This window comes from Trichechus manatus, unplaced genomic scaffold, assembly GCF_000243295.1.
Source record: "Trichechus manatus latirostris isolate Lorelei unplaced genomic scaffold, TriManLat1.0 scaffold00169, whole genome shotgun sequence".
Lineage (NCBI taxonomy): Eukaryota > Metazoa > Chordata > Mammalia > Sirenia > Trichechidae > Trichechus > Trichechus manatus.
The window spans coordinates 1862158-1884799 of NW_004444105.1; the positions used below are offsets into that span (position 1 = coordinate 1862158).

Consider the following 22642-nt stretch of genomic DNA (forward strand, 5'->3'; position numbering starts at 1 on the left):
AAAATATTAAACAATGCAGGAAGCATCAAAAGAAGATGGAAGGAGTACAGAGTCATTGTACCAAAAAGAATTGGTTGATGTTCAACCATTCCAAGAGGTAGCATATGATCAGGAGCCGATGGTACTGAAAGAAGAGGTCTAAGCTGCACTGAAATCATTGGTGAAAAACAAGGCTCCAGGAATTGACGGAATATCAGTGGAGATGTTTCAACAAATGGAAGCAGCACTGGAAGTGTTCACTAGTCTATGCCAAGAAATTTGGAAGACAGCTGCCTGGTCAACTGACTGGAAGAGATCAATATTTATGCCTAGTCCCAAGAAAAGCTATCCAACCGAATGTGGAAATTCTCGGAAATTATCATTAACATCATAGAGGTTAAGATTTAAAACACATAGGATAATCACATCGGATCACAAAATGGTGGACAACTGCATAACACTGGGAATCATGATCTAGCGAAATTGACACACATATTTTTGTGGGACACAATTCAATCCATAACAGAATCCAATCTATTTATGTGGCGGATTACGTTGGCTGATTTTCTAATATTGAGCCATCGTTGCATACCTGGTATGAATCTCACTTGGTCGTAATTTTTTTTTTTTTTTTTTTTGATGTGATGCTGAATTCTATTGGCTAGAATTTTGTGGAGAATTTTTGCATCTATATTTATGACAGATATTCGTCTGTAGTTTTCTTTTTTGTGGTGTCTTTGCCTGGTTTTGGTATCAGGGTTAGACTGATTTCATAAACTGAATTTGGAAGTATTCTTTCTTTTTGTATGCTCTCAAATAGTTTTTTAGTAGTACTGGTGTGAGATCTCTGAATGTTTGGTAGAATTCTCCTGTGAAGTTGTGTGGGCAAGGGCATTTTATTTTGCTGGAGGGTAGGGGAGAAACTTTTTTATTACCTCTTCAATATCTTGTTATGGGTCTGTCAGATTTTCTCTCTCAGTTTGTGTTCGTTTACGTAGGTAGTGTGTTTATAGAAATTTGTCTGTTTCCTCTAGGTTCTCAAGTTTGTTGGAGTACAGTTTTTCATAGTACTCTCTTACAATCCTTTTTATTTCAGTTGAGTCTGTTGTAATGTTCCTCATCTCGTTTCTTATTTGAGTTATTTGCTTCCTCCCCTGTTTTTCATTTGTCAGTTTGGCCAATGATTTGTGGATTTTGTTGATTCTTTCAAATAACCAACTTTTGGTTTTGTTGAGTCTTTCTATTGTATTTCTGTTCTCTGTTGCATTTATTTCTGCTCTGTTCTTTATTATTACCTTTCTTCTGATGACTGTGTGTTTTTTTTGCTACTCTCTCTGTCTTTGTTCCAGTCCTATAGTTAATATTTTGATTTTGTCCCTTTCTTCTTTTTTGATGTGTGCATCTATTGCTATGAATTGTTCTCTGAGGACTGCCTTTGTTGTGTCCCAAAGGTTTTTGGTATGATGTGTTTTCATTCTCATTTGCTTCTAGGAATTTCTTGATTCCATCTCTGATTTCTTCTGTTACCCAGTGGTTTGTAAGCAGTGTGTTATTAAGTTTATATGTAATTGATTTTTTTTTTCTTTGCTCTTTTTGTTGTTAATTTCTACCTTGACAGCGTTGTGGTCAATGAAGATACTTTGCATTATCTCTACGTTTTGGATCTTGTTGAGGATTGCTCTGTGGCCTAAGATGTGGTCTGTTCTGGAGAACGTTCCATGTGCATTGGATAAGAATATGTACTTAGCAGCTATTGGGTGAAGTGTTCTATATATGTTTGTGAGGTCAAATTTGCTGACTGTGCCCTTTAGGTCTTCTGTATCTTTGTTGAGTTTCTTTCTAGATGTTCTGTCCTTTACCAAAAGTGGTATGTTGATGTCTCCTACTATTATTGTGATACTTTCATTTTCTCTTCTCAGGGCTGTTAGAGTTTATTTTATGTATTTTGGAGCCCTGTCATTGGGTGCATAAATATTTATTATGGTTATATCTTCATGATGGATTATCCCCTTAATCATTGTATAGTGTCCTTCTTTGTCTTATATGGTGGATTTTGTTTTAAAGTCGATTTTATCTGTGATTAGTATTGCCACTCATGCTGTTTTTTGGTAGCTGTCTTCTTGATATATTTTTTCCATCCTTTGATTTTTAATAAATTTATGCCTTTGTTTCTAATGTGTGTCTCTTGTAGACAGCATGTTGATGGATCTTATTTTTTTATCCATTCAGTCACTCTCCTTCTCTTTATGGGTGCATTTAGGCCATTTACCTTCAGTGTAATTATTGATAGTTGAGAGTTTATTGCTGTCATTTTGTAGTGGTGTTTTGTTTTTTTTTTTTTGTTTCTTTTTTTGTGGTGCTAACGTTTTCTTTGTTCCTCTTACTCTCCTGTGCTGAATTCCTATTCTTTGTGAATTTTGTTTTCATTTATTTTATTTTTGTAGGCTTTGTTTTTACTGAGACTTTCTGTTTTTCTTCTTTATTCTGATGAGTAAATTTGTTAACTTGTTTTTTGTTTACCTTGAACTTTACCATTATCTTCCTAGGTTTGACCCAGTCTGTTATTAGTTGGTATCACCTTGCTTCCTCTCCATTAGAAGGTTCTATACCTACACTGCTTATTCCCTCTTTTATTGTTCTGATGTTGTTGTCATTTACAGATTATCCTCTCTGGTTCCCTGTTATAATTCTTTTGGTTTCAGATAGTCCTTGAGAGTTCATTTCCTAAGTTAGTATCTCTCTGGTATGATCCTGTGTCCTAGATTTAGCCTGTGGTCTGATGTTGTTTGTTTTCAGATTGAAGGGCTCCTTTTAATAATTCTTGTAAGTTTGGTTTGGTTTTTACATAGTCCCTTAATTTCTGTTTATCTGGAAATGTACTAATTTCAACATCAGATTTGAGTGAGAGTTTTGCAGGATATATTATTCTTGGCTGGCAATTTTTTTTCTTTCAATTTTTTATATATGTCATCCCATTTCCTTCTTGTGTGCATGGTTTCTGCCAAATAATCTGATCTTAGTCTTATTGTTTCTCCTCTCTGTGACTTTTTTGTTTTTCTTGAGCTGCTGTCAGGATTCTTTGTCTTTGGTTTTAGCGAGCTTGATTATGATATGCCTTGATGATTTTCTTTTGGGGTCTATCCTACAGGGAGTTTGTTGAGCTTCTTGGATGCTCAGCTTTTCATCTTTTGTGATATTGGGGAAGTTTTCTGTCAGCAATTTTTCAATGATCCTTTCTGTGTTTTCTTTTTTCTCCCTCTGTTCTGGAATTCTGATCACTCATAAATTTTTGCTTTTCATTGTATTCTACATAATTCTCAGAGTTTCTTCATTTTTCTTCGTTCTTTCTTCTGATTTTTTCCTCAAACATTGTATCCAAGTGTTTGTCTTCAATTTCGGTGATCCTGTGTTCCATCTTTTCAAATCTGCTCCTTGGCCCTTCTATAACATTGTGCATTTCTGAAACCTTGTTGTTTATCTATTTGTTTTTGTATGATTTCTAGTTGTGAATTTATTTATTCCTGTATTATTCTCCTGAATTCTTCCATTTTTTTGTTCTGTATTTTCCATGAATTTGTCTGCCTTTTCCATGAATTCGTTTATTTTTTCTTCATTTTAGTCTTCATTTTGCTTCAACTCTTGGAAAGTTCTGAATATTAGAGATTTGAGTTCCCTAGCAGGTAGTTTTAGTGCCTTTTCGTCCACTGGAAAGTCATCTGGTGTTTTATTTTGGAAGTCTACTGGAACTATCTTGCCCGGTTTTTGTATATGTTTTGATATTGTCTGCTGTCTTTGGGACATTCAGTAATTATTTTCCTTGTTTATTGATTGTAGATTTCTTTATTTTGTCCTGCTTATTTGTTTTATTTTGTTATGTCTGAGCAGGCAGGCTGTGCGTTCTTTGTTGTTTGCTCATTTGTGGACATGATACTTTTCAACTCCTTCTCCACTAGGCAGGGTCAGCCCCTCAGGTATGGTATAGTGGGGCAGGTCCAGCCTAAGAAAAGTTGCTGGGATGGGTTTTTTTGTGGCACATAGTAGGGCCAACAGGGCGGTCCAGGAATCAGTGCAGGGCAGGTTCCAGTAGGCTGTGCCTGTGCTGCTTGAGGGTGTGATGTTCAGTACATGGTGCAGGTAGGCAGGAAAAAGTGGGGAGATTGTGATATGTGGAGCTAAGATCAATATGGGGAAGAAGAGCTAGAAACAGGAGCCAAAAACATACAAACATACAAACAAACGAGGAAACAAAAAAGAGTGCTAAGGGAGTTTGCTATTTGAGTGGAGAGATGAGAGACTGAGAAATGAAGAAAAACAAAAAGGAAGAAAAGAAAAGGTGTAAAAGGAAAAAATATGAATAAATAAAAATTAGGAAAAAAAGAAAGAAAAGCAAAGTTTCCAGGGTTCTCATCTGTACATCTGTGAGGAATGGGGAAGTTCCTTCTAGACCGTGAAGTGCAACCTGGCTAGAAGGGGTAGAGGTGTCACACAGTGCAGTTATTCAAGAGGCAGGAAGAGAAGGAAAGTATAGAAGGATGAGAAACTGAGAAATAAAGATAAAAATGGAAAAAGAGAGAAAACAAAACAAATTAAAAAAATGAAGAAAAAAGAAATGCTCCCAGGGATCCCACTGGGCGTTTGTGCAAACTGAGAGAGTAGCTCCCAAGCTGTGCAGTACTGCCCAGCTTGAAGTGGCTCCTAAGCCGAGAAAAGAAAAATAAAACAAACAAATGAACAAATAAAAACAAAGACAAAGCCCCTGGGATCATCCCAGCATGGCGGTACAGGCCTGGAAGCAGTTTCATAGTTGAGCAGCATGTCACAGCCTTTCAGGAAAAAGTCAAGTTTACACATGGAGCCAGGTAGTTGAGTGAAAGGAGGAGGAGGTGGTGAGAGATATGGAAGAAATAACAAGAAGCAGGAAAAAGCAAAACATGTTGTCCAGAAGTTTCCCTTTTTACTTTTTTGATGTGTGCATTTATTGCTTTAAATATACCTCTGATCACTGTCTTTGTTGTGTCCGAAAGATTTTGGTACCGTGTATTTTCATTCTGATTTGATTCTAAGAATTTTTTGATTCCCTGTTTAATTTCTTCTATTACCTGGTTATTTTTAAGCAAGGTGTGATTCAGTTTACATGTAAGTGATTTTTCTCCCTTGTTCTTCCTGTTATTGATTTCTACTTTTATGGCATTGTGATCAGAGCAAATGCTTTGTATTATTTCAATGTTTTGGATTTTATCGAGGGTTGCTTTGTGGCCTAAAATGTGGTTTATTCTGGAGAATATTCCATGTGTGTCAGAAAAGAGTGTATATTTTCCTGCTCTTGGGAAGAGTTATCTATATATGTGTATGAGGTTAAGATAGTTGATTTTGGTCTTTAGATCTTCTGTATCTTTGTTGCATTTCTTTCTAGATGTTCTTACAATTGCCAAGAGTGGTGTGGTGAAGTCTCCTACTACTGCTGTGTAACTTTTATCTCTCTCTTCTGTACTGTTTGAGTTTGTTTCATTTATTTTGGAGCTCTGTCATTGGGTTCATTGATATGTATTAAGGTCATGTGTTCTTGGTGGATTGCCCCTTTAATCATTATATAATGTTCTTCCTTGTTTTTTATGGTTAACTTTGCTTTAAAGTCTATTTTATCTGAGATTAGCATTGCCACTCCTGCCCTTTTTTGTTTAATGTTTGCTGGATATAATTTTTCCTTCCTTTGATTTTTAATATATTTAAGTCTTTGTTTCTAACGTACGTCTCTTGTAGCCAGCATATTGATGGGTCATGTTTTATTTATTTTTTATCCATTCATCCACCTTCTGTCTCTCCAGGTGCATTTAAGCAATTTACATTCAGTGTGATTATTGATAGGGATGAATTTATTGCTGTCATATTGTTCTGCATTTGTGTGTGTGGGTTGTTGATGTTTTCTTGGTTTCTTTTACTTTCCTGTGCTGAATTTCTTTTGCTTGTGGATTTTCTTTTCTTTTCATTCTATTATAGGTTTTATGTTTACTAAGACTTTGTTTTTCTTCATTTTTATTCTGATGAGTAGATTTGTTAACTTTCTTTGTAGTTACCTTGAAATTTACCCTTATTTTCCTAAGTTTGAAGCAGTCTTTTATTACTTCACATCACCTTAACTTTCTCTCCATTTGAAAGTTCTATACCTACAACGTTTATTCCCCCTTTTATTGTTTTGCTGTTGCAGTTATTTATAGATTGATATCTCTGTTTCCCTGTTATGTCTTTTAGTTTTGTTTTTTTATTGAGAGTTCTTTACCTAGATTGGTATCTGTCTGATGCTGTCTTGTGTCTTAGATTCTGATTGTTTAATATTGTTGCTTCTCTATCCATAGGACTCCCATTGATATTTCTTATAAGTTTGATTTTGTTTTTACTAATTCCCTTCAATTTTGTTTGTGTGAAACTGTCATTATTTCAAAATCATGTTTGAGAGAGAGTTTTGCAAGATATAGCATTCTTGTTCAGCAAGTTTTTTTTTTCATGTTTTATATGTCATCCCATTGCTTTCTTGCCTACATATTTTCTGATGAATAATCAGAGCTTAGTCTTATTTTTTCCCCTTTGTAAGTGACTTTTCTTTTTTCTCAAGATGCTCTCAGGATTCTTTCTTGGTCTTTGGTTTTGGTTAGTGTGATTATGATACGTCTTGGTGACTTTCTTTTAAGGTCTATCCTACATGGCATTTGTTGAACTTCTTGGATGATCAGCATTTCATCCTTCATGATATTTAGGAATTTTTCTGCCAGCAAATCTTCTACAATCTTCTATGTGTTTTCCATTTTCTCCCCCTGTTCTGGAACTCCATTCATGGGCAAATTTTTGCTCTTGATTGTGTCCCACATAATTATTACATTTTCTTCATTTTTTTCTCTGATTTTTCTTCAAAGTGATGCCCATGGGTTTGTCTCCAATCTCGCTGATTCTGTCTTCCATTATTTCAAATTTTCTCCCAAAACCTTTTATTGAGTTGTCCATTTCTGAAATTTTATTGTTTACCTTTTAGATTTCTAGTTGTTGGTTTTGTACAATTTTTAATTGTTCATTTATTTTAACATTTGTTCTTGTATTATTTTTCTGAATTCTTCTATTGCTTTGTCTGTTTTTCTTGATTTATTATTTTTTATTTTGGTTTTGTCCGAGTTTTCCTTGATTTTGCCTATTTTTTCCTTCATTTTTTCTGTGTTTTCTTTGATGTATTTCCTAATATTTTGGAAGGTTCTAAATACTAATCTTTTGAGCTCCATATCAGGTAATTCCACTGCCTTATCTTCTATCGGAAGGTCATCTGATTCTTTTTTTTTTTTCACTTGCTGGACCCATTTTGTCCTGCTTTTTTTCATATGTCTTTATATTGCCTGCTGTCTCTGAGACATTAAGGTATTATTTTCTGTGTTTATTGATTGTGTGCTGGTTTGTTTCATCCAGCTTCATTGTTTGTTTTGATATGTGAGGGTGAGTGGACCAAGCATGCTAGATATCACCACTTTGTCTAGATGGGCAGGGCAGCAACGTGCAGGGTGAGCCTCCTTCATCGTACACGGGTTTGGTGAGATAGCTGAAGGTGGACTGTGTGACTGCTGTCTGCCTCCTTATATTGGTCCAGCAGTGTGGGGTGCATTCACAGCCCTTCGCCAGATAGGCAGAATCGTTGAACAAGGAGTGGAATTGGCTCATTTTCCTTTGTTTAGCAGCTGGTCTTGTGGTGGGAGGCGAGGGCCAGTGCAGCCTTGTACGAAGACGGGCCTGAGCTGGGGACACTGTAGCTGTGGTGGCACACTAAGTGGTGGAAAGGGAAGTGGCATACAGGGTTAAGTGTAGGGTACAAAGAAAAGAGAGAGAAAGAGAAAAAAAGGGTAGCTGATGGGTGGGAGTGGGGTAGAAATAGGGAACTTCAAGAAGAGGGAAGGTGACATATGGGGTAGTTGGGAGGGAGAAAGAAAGGAATAAAGAGAAAAAGTGTCAAGGCAGGAGCTGGAGGGTGTGTGTGGGGTGTACCCAGCCTGGTGTCTAGCTGGCGTCTCAGTAGACAAGGTGATGTGGCATGGCCCATCAGAGAAGGGTAGAGGTGGATTATGGGGATAGGTTGGAGGGAGACAAAAAAGGAGGAAAGGGAAAAATAAAATGGCAAGGAGGGAGCCAGTGGGTGGGGATGGGGGAGACCCAGACCCAGGCTTGTGATGTGCCAGTAGCTTTCTACTTGTGGCACTGTGCCATGAATCTTTGGGAAGGGGTGAGAATGGCATATGGGACTAGGTAGAAGGAGAAAGAAAAAGAAGAAAAGGAAAGAAAGAAAGAAAAATGCCAAACAGGAGCTGGTGCACTGGGGTAGGGTGGACCTAGAGTGATGACAGGCCAGAAGCTCTCTAGCTGAGTAGCACAGAAGGACCGGTCGGGAAAGGGTGGGAATGGTGTATGAGGCTAGGTGGGAGGGAGAAATAAAAGGAAGAAACAGGAAAGAAATGGCACGATAGGAGCTGATGGATGTGGGTGGGGTGGACCCGGGGTGAAGGAGGACCAGTGTCTCTCTAGCTGAACGTCACAGCGTGGCCCATCAGGAAGCGGTAGGGGTAACATACAGGGCAGAAGAGTGAGGAATGGGAAAACATATTTCTCTGGGTACCGAATGCTCTGTCTCCTGTTGGGAACTCCGTGAAGTTGTCTTCCATACACCCTGTCCAGGGTCATTGCTGTCTGTGCCATGTTAGTTGGCAGGGGGCCTCCACTCCATGTCTCTCCAAATTCTCTGTTTTTCTTCAGTTTCTTCTTCCCTTTGATGTTTGATCTAGTTCTTTATCCCTTATTTGATGCTTAGGGTTCCAGGATTGACGTTTGTATCTGTTTTACTTAGATTTTTGGGTGTTTGCTGCAGAGGGGCACCATGTTGGCTCCACCTCTATGTATGGACTTTTAATCCACGGTATGAATGTGATCACCTAGGAGACTTGTATAGAGAGATGGTGAGTTAGAAAAGAAACAAAACAATTGAAAACAAATGTTATGTTCTAATATAGGGGTCCCAAAAAGCAATGCCATCAATTCTGACTAATAGTGACCCTATAGGATAGAGTAGAATTGCCCCCACAGGGTTTCCAAGGCTGGAAATCTCTATGGAAGCATGCTGCCATGTCATTCTCCTACAGATTGTCTGGTGGGTTCAAACCACCAACCTTTCATTTATCAGCTGAGTGTAGCTAACTACTACACCACTAGGGTTCCTTAAAATAGGAGTCAGGCAAGTAAAATTAGAGTTTGTGAACTGACTGGAATATCATGCTTCTATGCTATTATTTCACATTGTGTTGGATCACCCATCTATGAAACGGGCAGGTATATGGATCTCTTTTAGCCGGTTTACCAGGTAGCTGTCTTCCAAATTTCTTAGCATATACAAGTGAGCACTTCCAGCATTGCTAATGTCAGATGGATATTGTCTAAAAGCAGAGAATACCAGAAAGATGTTTACCTGTGTTCGTTGACTACCCAAAATCATTAGACTGTATGGCGGTGTAAAATTGGCTTGGGGCGGGGGGAGGGGCGGGGGGGGCGCATTTGACCTCTTCTAAATTCACAAGGGGGAAGGAGAATCAAAATCAATAGCCCAAAGTTGATTCCTATGAGGCAGAGGTCAGATATGCTTTCTCTGTCCACCATCTTTACCAATTCTGACGCTAACTATCCCTCGCACAGCCCTCCGTACTTCTCTGCTGGGTTTGATAATTCATTGAAATGGCCACACAGAACTCAGACAATATTCATGATTATGGGGTTTATTAGGGAAGTAACACGTTACAATTCAGGTGCAGGAATACTCAGGACATAGTTCTTCCATCAGGACAGGCTCTTCTCAGTTGTGTCTACAAGCATGCCTCTTTCTGGCCCTTGGCCTTTGCCCTGCTGGGGCAAGTATCACAAAGCTGTTTTAGCTCCACCGATAAGTACCCCGAGACACCCCACTCCACCAGCAAGCCTCGACCCAAAGGCACTCAACTCTAGCTCCATGGGTTGGCAAACCTAGCTCTAGGAAGTGCCTGGAGACACTTTACTCTGCCAAAAAGCTTCCTGTCTCAAGGCACTCAGGTTTCTCGCTCAGTGGGCCAAGAAGCCCACCACACAGTCTCCTGCTGGTCTCTCTTGATGCTGTTTCTCTGCCACCATTTCTCACCATCTTCAATGTTACAGGCCTGTCTCTCTATCTCTCTCTCTCAGTCTCCTGGTTCCAGGAGCTTCTCAATGCAGGAATCCTAGTTCCAAAAGGCATGCTCTGCTCTTGGCTTTTCTTCCTTGGTTGTGGTGAGATCCTCTTCCTGCTCTGCAATTGGCTCTTTTGTAACCGTAGCAGGATGGCAAAACTGACTAATCCACTTGGTTGGCAAGAATTACCTTGTTTTCACAGTCCCACTCAATCACCTGGGTGAGAGTCACAAGACCATGGTGAGAAAGGCCACACAAAAGCAATCCATCACACTGCAGGAGCATAACAAATGAGGGAATTGCAGAACACTTCATTGTGCTCACATGGAAGCTGTACATACACGAAAAGGCAGTCTTTCTAACAGAACAAGGGGATACTGCATGGTTTAAAGTTGGAAAAGCTGTGCATCAGGGTTGTATCTGTTCACTATACTTATTTAATCTGTATGTTGAGCAAATAGTCTGAGAAGCTGAACTATATGAAGAAAATGTGGCATCACGTTTGGAAGAAGACTCATTAACACCCTGTGATATGCAGATGACAGAACTTGCTTGCTGAAAGTGAAGAGGAATTGAAGCACTTACTGATGAAGATCAAAGACTGCAGCCCTCCGTATGGATTACACCTCAACATAAAAAAAAAATTCTTACTATTGGACCAATAAGCAACATCACGATAACTGGAGAAAATCTCGAAGTTGTCAAGGATTTTATTTTGCTTGGATCCACAATCAACACCAATGGAAGCAGCAGTCAAGACATCAAAAGACATATTGCATTGGTTAAATCTACTTCAAAAGACCTCTTTAAACTGTTAAAAAGCAAAGACATCACTTTGAGGCCTAAGGTGCAACTGATCCAAGCCATGGTATTTTCAGTAGCCTCTTATGCATGCAAAATCTGGACAACCAATAACGAAAACCAAAGAAGAATTGATGCCTTTGAATTAAGATGTTGGTGAAGAATATTGAATATACCAAGAACTGCCAGAAAAACCAACAAGTTTGTCTTGAAAGAAGTAAAGCCAGAATTCTCCTTACAAGCAAGGATGGCAAGACCTTGTCTAAAGTACTTTGGACACGTTATCAGGAGGGAGCAGTCCCTGGAGAAGGACATCATGCTTGGTAAAGTAGAGGGTCAGCAAAAAAGAGGAAGATCCTCAATGAGATTGACTGACACAGTGGCTTCAACAATGGGCTCAAGAGTAGCAATGATTGTGAGGATGGCACAGGACTGGGCAGCATTTTGTTCCGTTGTACATAGGTTCACTGTGAGTTGGAACTGATTCCACTGCACCTGACATGCTGTTATTCAAATTATATAGCAACATGTAAAATGTGGATAATAAATAGTGTTTTAAAAAGTGGCATATACAATTGCAGTTCTGTGATGAATAAAAATCGTCCTTTATTGTTTTTATAATATTAACTAATACTTTGAAATTAGAATAAAAAGGAAATATATATTATGTAAGATATAATTAATACATATATGTATATTCGTTTCATTATACATGGAATACATATTTTACTATCCCTATAGAAATGTTTTTAAAATATAGTAATAAGGAAATAAAACCTCAGTCCTTTTAAAGTCATGATTTTGTTCACACAGCTTTGTATTTAAATGAATAATTAAGTCATGTTAAGACCACCTAACCAAGTTCGGTAAACACACTGACAGACACACCTCATTAAAATAACATACATTAGATGGAACTTTGGAACTTTTTAGAAATATGCAGTGGAACCATTGACAAAAATTGCTGTTCCAATTTATTTTAAAAATTTAAAAAAATCTTTAGCCAGTCATTATCATGAGAAAAACATCAGAAAAATTCCAATAAAGGGACATCCTACAAATTCTCCAAACTGTCAACGTCATCATTTCAAGGAAAGTCTGAGAAACTGTCACGGCTAAAAGCACCCTAAAGAGACAAGAGTAAACATAATGTGGGACCTTAGATGGAATCCTGGGGCAGGATAAAAACATTAGGTAAAAACTAATGAAATCTGAATAATGTATGAACTTTGGTCAATAACAATGTTTCTATATTGATTAATTAACATGACAGTGTACATACTTGGCGCATAGATGTCAATAATAAAAACTGGGTGTGAGGTATATGGGAACTCTCTGAAAAATCTTTTCATTTTTTCTGTAATAGCTAATCTCCCTCTAAAAAAAGAAACAAAAATCTGGACTTATAGGTTGATTTGGTTAAGTGCTCAGCTGTTAAACAAAAGGTGAGTGGTTCAAATCCATAAGTTTCTTCACAGCAGGAAAGACCCAGTGATCTGCTTCCATAAAGATTACAGCCTCGGGCACTCTGTGGGACAGTTCTACTCTGTCATGTAGGATTACTATGAGTTGGAATCTACTCGATGACACACAACACTGACAACATATATTTAAATAATAAATGTACTGTCACTTTTTAATTAGTGGCTTTGTTCTTTCATAAGAATACATGATATTTAAACCTGTATCTGCAATTTTGGTTGATGGCTTTCAGTCAAATAATCCTACAGAATTCTGTAAGGAATTATGATCTAGTAAGACGTGAGTTTCACTGTAAAAGTATGCGTTCTGGTGAATCACCCGCTTTGGTGTTCTTGCAGCTCCAAATCTGGGAAGAATTATAAGACACCGTAGGTGTATACAAATTGAAAAAGTGTATCTGGAAAGCATATGGCAGAAAATATTGACTTTAACCAGGAAAGAGTTATGCTGCAGTGGCACTGTGTCAGGTCATCCTGAAGTTGAGAGAGATTTGTGGTTGCACCAATTCCAACAACCTTGAAGACTATGGACGATTCTTACACCTTTTTCTTGACTTTATGCCTTCTTGTCTGTCAGACTACAAGGGGCTAAGAAATCTAGCCTAAGCGATTGAAAGATTTTTGTTAATATAGTGAAAACTGTGACAGCTGGAACTTGACAGAACTGCCTTGTTTTTCCAGGTCTTGCAAATTTTCTGCCTTTGACAGTATGCAGTCTTGCAAATTTTAGATTGTTTTAGTGGAAAATATTTGAGTTTTCCTTCTCTGACAGGTCCCCCCCTTACACATATTCCAGCTTTCACAGGTTTTACTGTATTGGTTTATGGGAATTAATATTTAAGAGAAAATATAAAACCAACTGGGAAGTAAGATTTTACCTTATCATAGGTTTATTTTGTATATTAATTATTCAATTAATGTCACTAAAATAACAAGATTGATTCTATGCCTATATGACACAAACACTATTTTCTATGCAATCTCTATATAGAACTGCAGAATCTTCTTATAAATGTCACTGTAATCTTCATATTTTGATCTCTTTCTCATATTATCCCCATTGAAGATTGTAAAAAAAAAGTATATTTAAGCACACAAGTATTTATTAGTAGGTAAAACACTTTGCAAAAATGAAAGGTTTATTTATTCCCTTTGCAAGAAGATCAAAAGAACAACCATTATTACCATCACTACAACTGATACCAGAGCCCTGGTGGCTCGGTGATTAAGAGCTCGGCTGCTAACCAAAAAGTTAGCACTTCAAATCCATCAGCCACTCCTTGGCAACCCTATGGGGCAGTTATACTCTGTCCTACAGGGTCACTATGAGTCAGAATGGACTGGACGGCAATGGGTTACAATCAACACCACAGCAAAACCTCTACTGCACTGGGAGTGAAAGTTGTAGCTTGAATGTCAATCACTGTTGTTTCCAATGGTTGAAACCACTTGTGTGCAAATGGAGGCCATAGGTGATGTCTAATAATTATAATCTTGAAATTATCTATTCTGAAAAGATTATCATGAGGAAAAGCCTTGCTTATGAATATTTCATGTGAAATTATTGTTTGAAGATAAACATATTCTCATTATGTTTCATTTGCCCTTGATTGTACTTTGCAACCTTTACCAGTTCCATTTTTAAAATGTCAGTGTGAGATTATATGGAGGGAAAGAGATATCTTGCCAATAACTATTTACCATTTTGCTTGGTGAGGGGATATGGCATTTTCTGACTGAATAATCTACTTAAAGAAGTTCTTGAACTATTTAAGAAACCTCGGTTTTAAAATATGTTTATCTGTTAAGATTCATTTTTATAAAATGAGTAACTGTACCTTATTCTCTATAAAGCAACCTTAACGTGTTCATATGTGCATATGTGCTTATTTATGCTTTTGTCCTCTCACATTTTATTTAAAAAAAAATATGAGACACATACTCTTTACCTTATGTAGTATTTTATCAGAGACTATGGCTTACACAGGACTGTCCTAGGCAACATTTCTTTGATTTATTTAGAAATCATAAGAAATTATCTTTAAATATTATTTGAAGCTATAAATTATTTTTTTACATCATATATTTAATGAGACAATGGTATATTGAGATAATTTAAAAAGACTGCATGGTGTGTGGTTGTGTTGAACACGCATACAAAATTCCTCCCTTTGATAATTTCTGTGTTTACTATTCCACTTTGGAGTGAATGTTTTCAGTTCCAGGATGCAGAGGAACACCAAAGCACTGCAGTTACCATCAGGCAATAGAATTTATAACATTAAACAGATAAGGGACCATACCACTATTTCCATTTACTGCCAGTTTAAACTTTTTATATCTCTATTTTATTGTTGGTAGACTTTTGTTACTTTCAGATACAGAGAACTGTATTTATAGAATATATTTCAGATAGAGGCTGTACTTTCAAAGATATTATAGATGGATGGGAAAAGTTTTATAAAATGATTATTCTAGTTCAAACTCGGGAACAAATTCAAAAACTAATTTGTCAAAATTATTTATAAAGCTTATATTTTACCTAAGGAGCCCTGGTGGTGCAGTAGTTAAGTGCTCTGCTGCTAACTGAAATGTCAGCTATTTAAACCCACCAGCTGCTCCTTGGGAGAAAAATGTGGCAGTTTGCTTCCATAAAGATTAAAAAACCCATTGCTGCCGAATTGATTTCAGCGCATAGAGACCCTATAGGACAGTGTAGAACTGCTCCATAGGGTTTTCAAGGCTTAATAAAGATTTGGCAACAGTTTTTTTTTTTTTTTTTTTAATGTTATCTTTAGAAGTTACATGTTATTAATTAGAGCTTCAAGAGAATGTCACTGAATTGAGAGTCACAACCACTCTTATTTATACAAACCAAAGAAGCAAATAAAAGGTGTTTTTATTTACTCACTGGCATAGGCACATCTTTTAAATGAGCTGGGTCTTATTTCATTTTAAAACAAGAACAGATACTCAAAATGTTTTATTTTTATATAATTTTGAAATAATTATTTCATTGGAAGAAAAGCTATTTCTAGAAACTAAAGCATCTATTAAATACTAAATTATAGCCTTTGATAAATGCAGTTTAATTTACTATTTTAATACTAGAATATAATGGTCTATATGATTAACTTTCACCACTTAAAAAAAGAAGCATTTCTTAGTTTGGATTCAGTTATTAATTGCATTGACTTGCATATGTTTCCTTTCTTCCCTTTAGGCTGTACTTTGGAGGTATAAATTTTCTCAGCTTAAAGGCTCTTCAGATGATGGCAAGAGCAAAATCAAATTTTTATTTCAGAATCCAGATACTAAACAGATTGAAGCAAAGGTAAATCCAAGAAATTCATCACATTACACACTTCTAACAACATTACTGCCACGAGGAAGCAAAGGGGAGAGAAATTTAAGGGAAAAAATTTAAAAAAGCAAATCACACAAAGTGTTTATCATGCCCAAGAGAACAAATTCACTTCCAGATTTTAATAGCAAATTTTAGCTTGAAAGACATAGCTTAAAATAAATTGCACATAGCTAATTACATTTCTTAGTTTTAAATTCTTAAGAACTGCATATATGTCATGCTAAAATAACTTGCTGAGGGCTAAAATAGTCACTTTCAATTTCTCTGTGGTTTCACATGATAAAGAACAATTTTAAGTACCTTTCAAAAAATACCGACTCTATTTTAATTAATATTATTCCTTCCTTGAATGTGAATACAAGTTCTTGCTAGAAAAACATTTTTAACATCAATCCATTTTTCCCATGTTATTATGTATCTAAGATGCACTAAATGAATGATTTTCTTGCTTTGCTGCATGCATACAATTCAGTTTATTGAAATATATTATGTTGTTTTCACTTATCAGAAAGACTCATTACTTTTATTTTTATGAATACATTTACTTGTAAATATTCAAAATCTGAATTATTCGCATTACCCTACAACTACAAAATTCACAATAACAAATTTGGGTTAGAATAATTTAAATATAGCATTCTAGTGTGGAGGAAAAAGATAAATATGAAATATCAAAGTGAAAAATTAATTCTTTGGAAATAAAATCCCAAAAGAGTTTTTGTACTATGGAGTAAAATCGTAATTGTTCAGTTACACTATTATGAAATTCAGGGGGAAAAGTCTTAGCTTGACATTCAAAATCTTTCAAGGAATGACCCTATGTAATTCTTTAGTCTATACTCTAGCAACATTGTTGCATATGCAGGTCAAGCAACAAACACACTCGTTCTTGCCTTACCTATCTGCTAATGTTATTTTCTTAACATTTCTCCTTAGCGTTTTGTTTGAATCTTTTAGATGATACCTTCTTCTTGTCTCTGCACTTGTCTTACTAACCCTGACTGTAGGTTGTCTACAGGTGGCACTTTTGGATGTATCTCCCTTTTGCTGGCCCTCTCCCTCCTATACGCTCATTGGTGTTGCCTTTGGGCCTGACTTGTATTTGTCTTCCATCAATTTATCCATAAGACTTGGTGACTCCATCTGCTCCCTTCATTTAACTTTCCTAGTAAGTTTCAGCTCTATTTCCATTAAGTCTGTTTCCTTTATAGACCTATCTCTGCACCTGTTTCCCCTCTGTCTCTTTCCACTGCTCCTCCTTTTTCTCTCTGGCTGCCATTGATTGATCATTTGCCTTGTGTCAGCCACATACAGCACTCTTTAAATTGATTTTTAACATTATTATAAAAATATATGTTACTTCTCCTAAAAAAATTAGCTTTTGGTAGATATTTCAACTGTTAAAACGCAGGACTTATTCTAGCCCTGGTGAATGATGTTAATATTGTCAATTGTACATTCTTCTTAATGTGGAAATTCAACCACTCACTTACTGCCAACCGTAAAAATATTTGATTAGTTGTCTTCTAACACTTTTTAATGTGCTAACAAATGCTTAGTTAAGGGACAACATGAAGTTAAAGTATAAATGTTATCAAATGACTGCTAAATGTAGTATTTAAACTTGAACATTTTTTATCTTTGTCTTGCTATAGAAAATTATCCATAATATATTTCCAATTAATGTGGTATAAGTTATATATGCAGATAATTATACTTAAGTTTACTAGTTATTTACTTGTCAGTTACTAAATATTATTTATTTTTTATAGTGTTTTTGAGCATTATTTTATACTTTCATTCATTAATAACTAGTTTCTGAAAAGATATTTGGTTGAATGTGATTCTTGAACTTACAGGAATCAATTGTGGAATAGTGGAAAGAATAGTTTCAGAAATACTAGAAAATGTGACACTTGATGAGTTATGTAAATTCTCTAAAGTCAGCTCCCACTCCATAAAATCAGGGATAATAATATTTAATTCCATGGGTAATATTAAAGCTATTTAATAGCACGCAGCATAAGCACTGGCCAGTTAGAATGGTGGCCAGCTCTACAGAACTGTTTAACCATACTTGTGTACACCAGTAGATTATCAATTCTGCTGGTGTCATAGAAATTACATAAGAATTAAAGCTAATAAAATTTCTAACTTTCTATAATCCTTTATACCTTCAACACGTAGGAAATAAGCAAACGTATAATCACAGGAATAAAGCAAGAAGATTGTAAGCGTGCATCACATTGTCAAAAGACTATATCGGACATATGGGACTCATATATTGTAAGGATGGCTTCTTGTTCGTATATTCTAGAGATAATATTTTATTTAATTCATATGCAGAGTCAGAATAAAATGCATTTTTTAGTGTTTCTTTTATGCTAATTACTTTGAACAGTTTTGCTCTTCGAATGATTTTCTTTTTCTTTTTGTCCAGTTTTCCTGTCCTTTCCTGCCTTCTCATCTTTGCTTTTGGGCAGGTGTGCCCATTAGTCTCATATACATGATTGAACTCTGAAGCATGTCCCTCACTTGTGTTATTGTTGGTCCTATAGACCTGTTTAATCTTTGGCTGAAGGGTGAACCTCAAGATTGACCTCAGTACTGAGTTAAAATGAGGTCTGGAGGCCATACTCTAGAGATTTCTTCACTCTCTGTCAGACCAGCAAGTCTGGTCTTTGTTTTGTGAATTTGAATTTTGTTCTACATTTTTCTCCCTCTCTGTCTGGGACCCTCTATTATGATCCCTGCCGGAGCAGTTGGTGGTGGTCACCGAGCACCATCTAGTTCTTCTGGGCTCAGTCTGGTAGAGATTATGGTAGCTGTAGTCCATTAGTCCTTTGGACTATACTTTCCCTTGTGTCTTTGGTCTTCTTCATTCTCCTTTGCTCCAGCTGAGACGGGACCAGTAGATGTATCTTAGATGGCTACTCGCAGGCTTTTAAGACCCCACTCACTACTCACCACAGTTGGATATAGAACATTTTCTTTATAGACTGTATTATGCCAATTGAGCTAGCTGTCTCCTGAGACAATGGATCCCAGACCTCAGCCCAGTAACTCAATCTCTCAGTGATTTTCTTTCCAAGGTCAACTATGATATCATTTGAAGATCCATTACTTCTTCTATTAAAATACCATTTAAAAAAATCTGGGAATAGTCAACATGGTAGAGTGGAAAGGATATTAGGATTGGGTAGATTTGAGTTAATGATTTCTTCTTCACCATTTCCTAGCTAAATAACTTGGGGGCATTTATCACCAAATTACAGCTACTGCCTAGCAGGAAAAGCATAAAGAATAAATTACCCCAGTGCCTGGGACATAGAAGACACACAAAAAGTTACTGTTGAATTAATTCATCATTAGAGAACCTAGCATACTGATTAGAGAAGTATTCAATAAATGAAAGCTATTATTATTATAAAAGAAGTTAGTGAAGATGACTATATATATATTTACGTATATATGTATATATATTTGATGCCTTTCCCACTTTTAAGAAATTTAAATTTATAAGAATAATCCAAATTTTTTGTGTGTGGTTTATCAAATGCCTTGGTCATTAGCTGTACCTGTTAATTTAATTTAACTTTATTCTATTTTACATTTCAAGTTGGAAAGTTTGCCCCAAATCTCTGTTCCCAAGTCAGAAACAGGAACATCTTTTTTACACTATTTAAGCCTGCTAAGTTTATGCATAGCATTGGTCTCCACTGTCATTGTAATTGTTTGCTAATATGTCAAGAAGACATTAGATCAAGAACCTTTAAACACAATGAATATGTCTTATATCTTATCATTCCTAAGGCCACGCTTAATGGTTTCCAGGGAGCAGGCAAATAATAACTGTATCCATTTTAATTAACTTAATATTTTAGTATTTATTTCTCTATTTCATTGAGGCAAATGAAATTAACTAAATTGACATAATCCATGTGAAGTATGAGCCCATTTTATCTTTATGTTAGAAGATCTAAAGAAATATTTGGCATTTACTCATTATGTTTAACTTGACAGAATTGGTCTATCTACTTTTTCCTTTTTTCACTTTTTTGATTCTCTTACTTTCATTTACACTTTCCTTCAGTAGAAATAAAATGATATAGAGATACTTCTTTTAAACTATGGTAGAAAAATGATTTCTGAGGAAAGAAAACACGCTTACAAAGGCATTAGAAACAAAACTAAAGCTACGCAGACAGATTTAAAAGTAATTATAAACTTTCCCTTAATGAGCTTGGGTGGTGCAAGCGGTTTGTGATTGGTTGCTAACGTAAAGGTTGGCGGTATGAACACAAAGGGGTCTACAGGAGAAAGGCCCGATGAACTGCTTCTGTAAAGACTATAGCCTTGTAAACGCAATGGATCAGTTCTAGTCTGTAACACACGGGCTCATCATGAATTGGGGCCAACTGAATGGCAGTTAACAACAAAAACATGAACTTGTCATTGGGGATAAAGTAATAATTTCTTAAAACATACTATATCACTATTTTACAGATGAATGTTGTAAGAACTTTTCCTAAAATTTTATTATGAAAAAAGTTAAGCATAAGCATATTTTTAATCATTTTCAGTAAACACTCATAGACCCACCATCTGAATTCTACCATTCACATTTCACTATATATTTTTTGTCATGTATCTATCTATTCATCCTTCTGTGAATGCATAAATCCATCTTATTTTAAAATGTTTTTAAGTAAATTGAAGATATCAATAGTATATTAAGAAATTTACAAAATTTTCTATGCGTGATATATTGTTTTTTTCTCTCTCTGATTCCAAGTTTATCACTCATTGTCTTACGGAAGAGCTGTCTTGGATTAGATAATTGTTTATGATAGTTAACAATTGTTCACATTTAATTATGCAATCTATTGAATAAATTAATTAAAATTTAACATTATTGTAGTGAATTATGTAAATACAATGCTAATAAACACCAAAAAAGTTATAACACTGTATTTTAATACATAGATCTTGACAGATACGCACTTTTAAAAAATACATTGTATATATATTTTGAAACCAATTTTATGGCTCTAAAGCATGAAATAATTTGATATGACTGAGAATTTATAAATAAATATTTAGCAGGAACAGTATTTATTATCACATTCTTACTTTCTTTATATATTCTTATAAAAGAGAAACACTAAATATATTTTCATAGAGAATCAGTAACATAAAATTCCAAATATATTAAGTAAAAAGCTGACCAAACCTTAAAAATTTTGTTTTCTCATGGATTAGATTAAAATGAAGATAAAAAAAAAAAACAATGATTTCTACTTGGAGCATTTTAGAACATTTTGATAAATATTCTGAAAGTTATATGCTATTAGGTTTTAATGTGCTTTTATAGATATATAGTAAACTTTTATGATCTTGGAAAATTATTAATATTTTATTATAACTCCTAATATTGTGTGGAAGAATTATTTTCAGATTAAACATACTGGAATCTCTAGTGACTAAAGATGTGCAGAAGAAAAGCATTTCCTCACTTGTCCTAGTCTTTTGCAAATGAAATCTAAATGAATATCAATTACTGAAATTTTTAAAATCATAGAAAGCTGTTTATCTTTTTGTATCATTTGTTGTTTACCTAATTTTTTATAACAATTTGATGTAGTATAGTGGTAAAAATGTGAGCCTAATAGTCAAGATACTCTGGCTTCAATATAATGATGACTGTTATCTGGGACAAGTTATCTAAACTCTCAGCCTTAGCACCCTCATCTGTAAGAAACTCCCCTCAAAAAAAAATATTGCTGTCAGCTGATTCCAGATCAAGGTAACCCCGCATGTCGCCGAGTAGAACTGCTCCATAGGGTTTTTTTTTTGGCTGTAATCTTTATGGTAGTGTATCACTGTGCTTGTACTCCATGGTGCTGCTGTGTAGGTTCAAACTGCCAACATTTCAGTTAGTAGGTGAGGGCAAATTGTGACACCTGGGACCCTTGTTTATAAGATTATTGTTGTTGTTGTTGTTAGGTGCTGTTGAGTCGGTACCGACTCATAATAACAATATACACAACAGAACGAAACACTGCCCAGTCCTGTGCCATCCTCACAATTGTTATGGTTGAGCCCATTAATGCAGCCACTGTGTCAATCCATGTCGTTGAGGGTCTTCCTCTTTTTCGTTGACCCTTTACTTTACCACACATGCTGTCCTTCTCCAGGGACTGATTTCTCCTGATAACATGTCCAAAGTATGTAAGATAGAGTTTACTAAATTGCATTGTTTTTGTAAAGATAAGAGTACATAAGATATTCTAAGAAAACTTGAGTTCGCTGATACAGTTCTCCTATTTTTTTCAAAATTGTCCTAGAATTGGCAGATAGAAAGCAGAGAAGAACATAGAAAGGGATTTTTTTTCATCAATATAAAAATAAGTAAATGAGATCAGTTCATGAGGAACCCATGACCCAAAATATACACAAGACTGTGAAGCAGATTCAAGTGGAGGGTATCCATCAAGGAGTTTTCTATGCATATCTCTAAATTTATGAAGAGCAAGAGTGAGCAGTGGGGACTAGTTCATTTGTCAAATTAATTATTTGAAAACTTTCTTTAAGTCAACCAACCACTCCTTTCCATTGAGCTTGTGCTGAGGTGGAGATAACAGACAGATTTACTCTCATGATCAAGATGTCAATGTGGATCCAATAGGCAGGAAAGTGCCCCAAAGATCTCTACAAGTGATTGGAAGCCCTATCCATAAAACAAAGTTCCACTTTTCCTCAGCCACAATATTGCTCACCCTTTCCCAACAGTCATCAAAGA

General features: G+C 35.7%; 1 protein-coding gene across 1 annotated transcript in view; it reads left to right on the forward strand.

Moving 5' to 3' along the window:
• Positions 1–22642, forward strand: part of SNTG1 (syntrophin gamma 1) — a 664017-nt gene that overhangs the window by 583941 nt on the left and 57434 nt on the right. The window contains exon 16 of the mRNA XM_004386583.2: positions 15697–15807. Within this exon, the coding sequence (XP_004386640.1) occupies positions 15697–15807 (111 nt within the window). The remainder of the gene's footprint in view (positions 1–15696; positions 15808–22642) is intronic.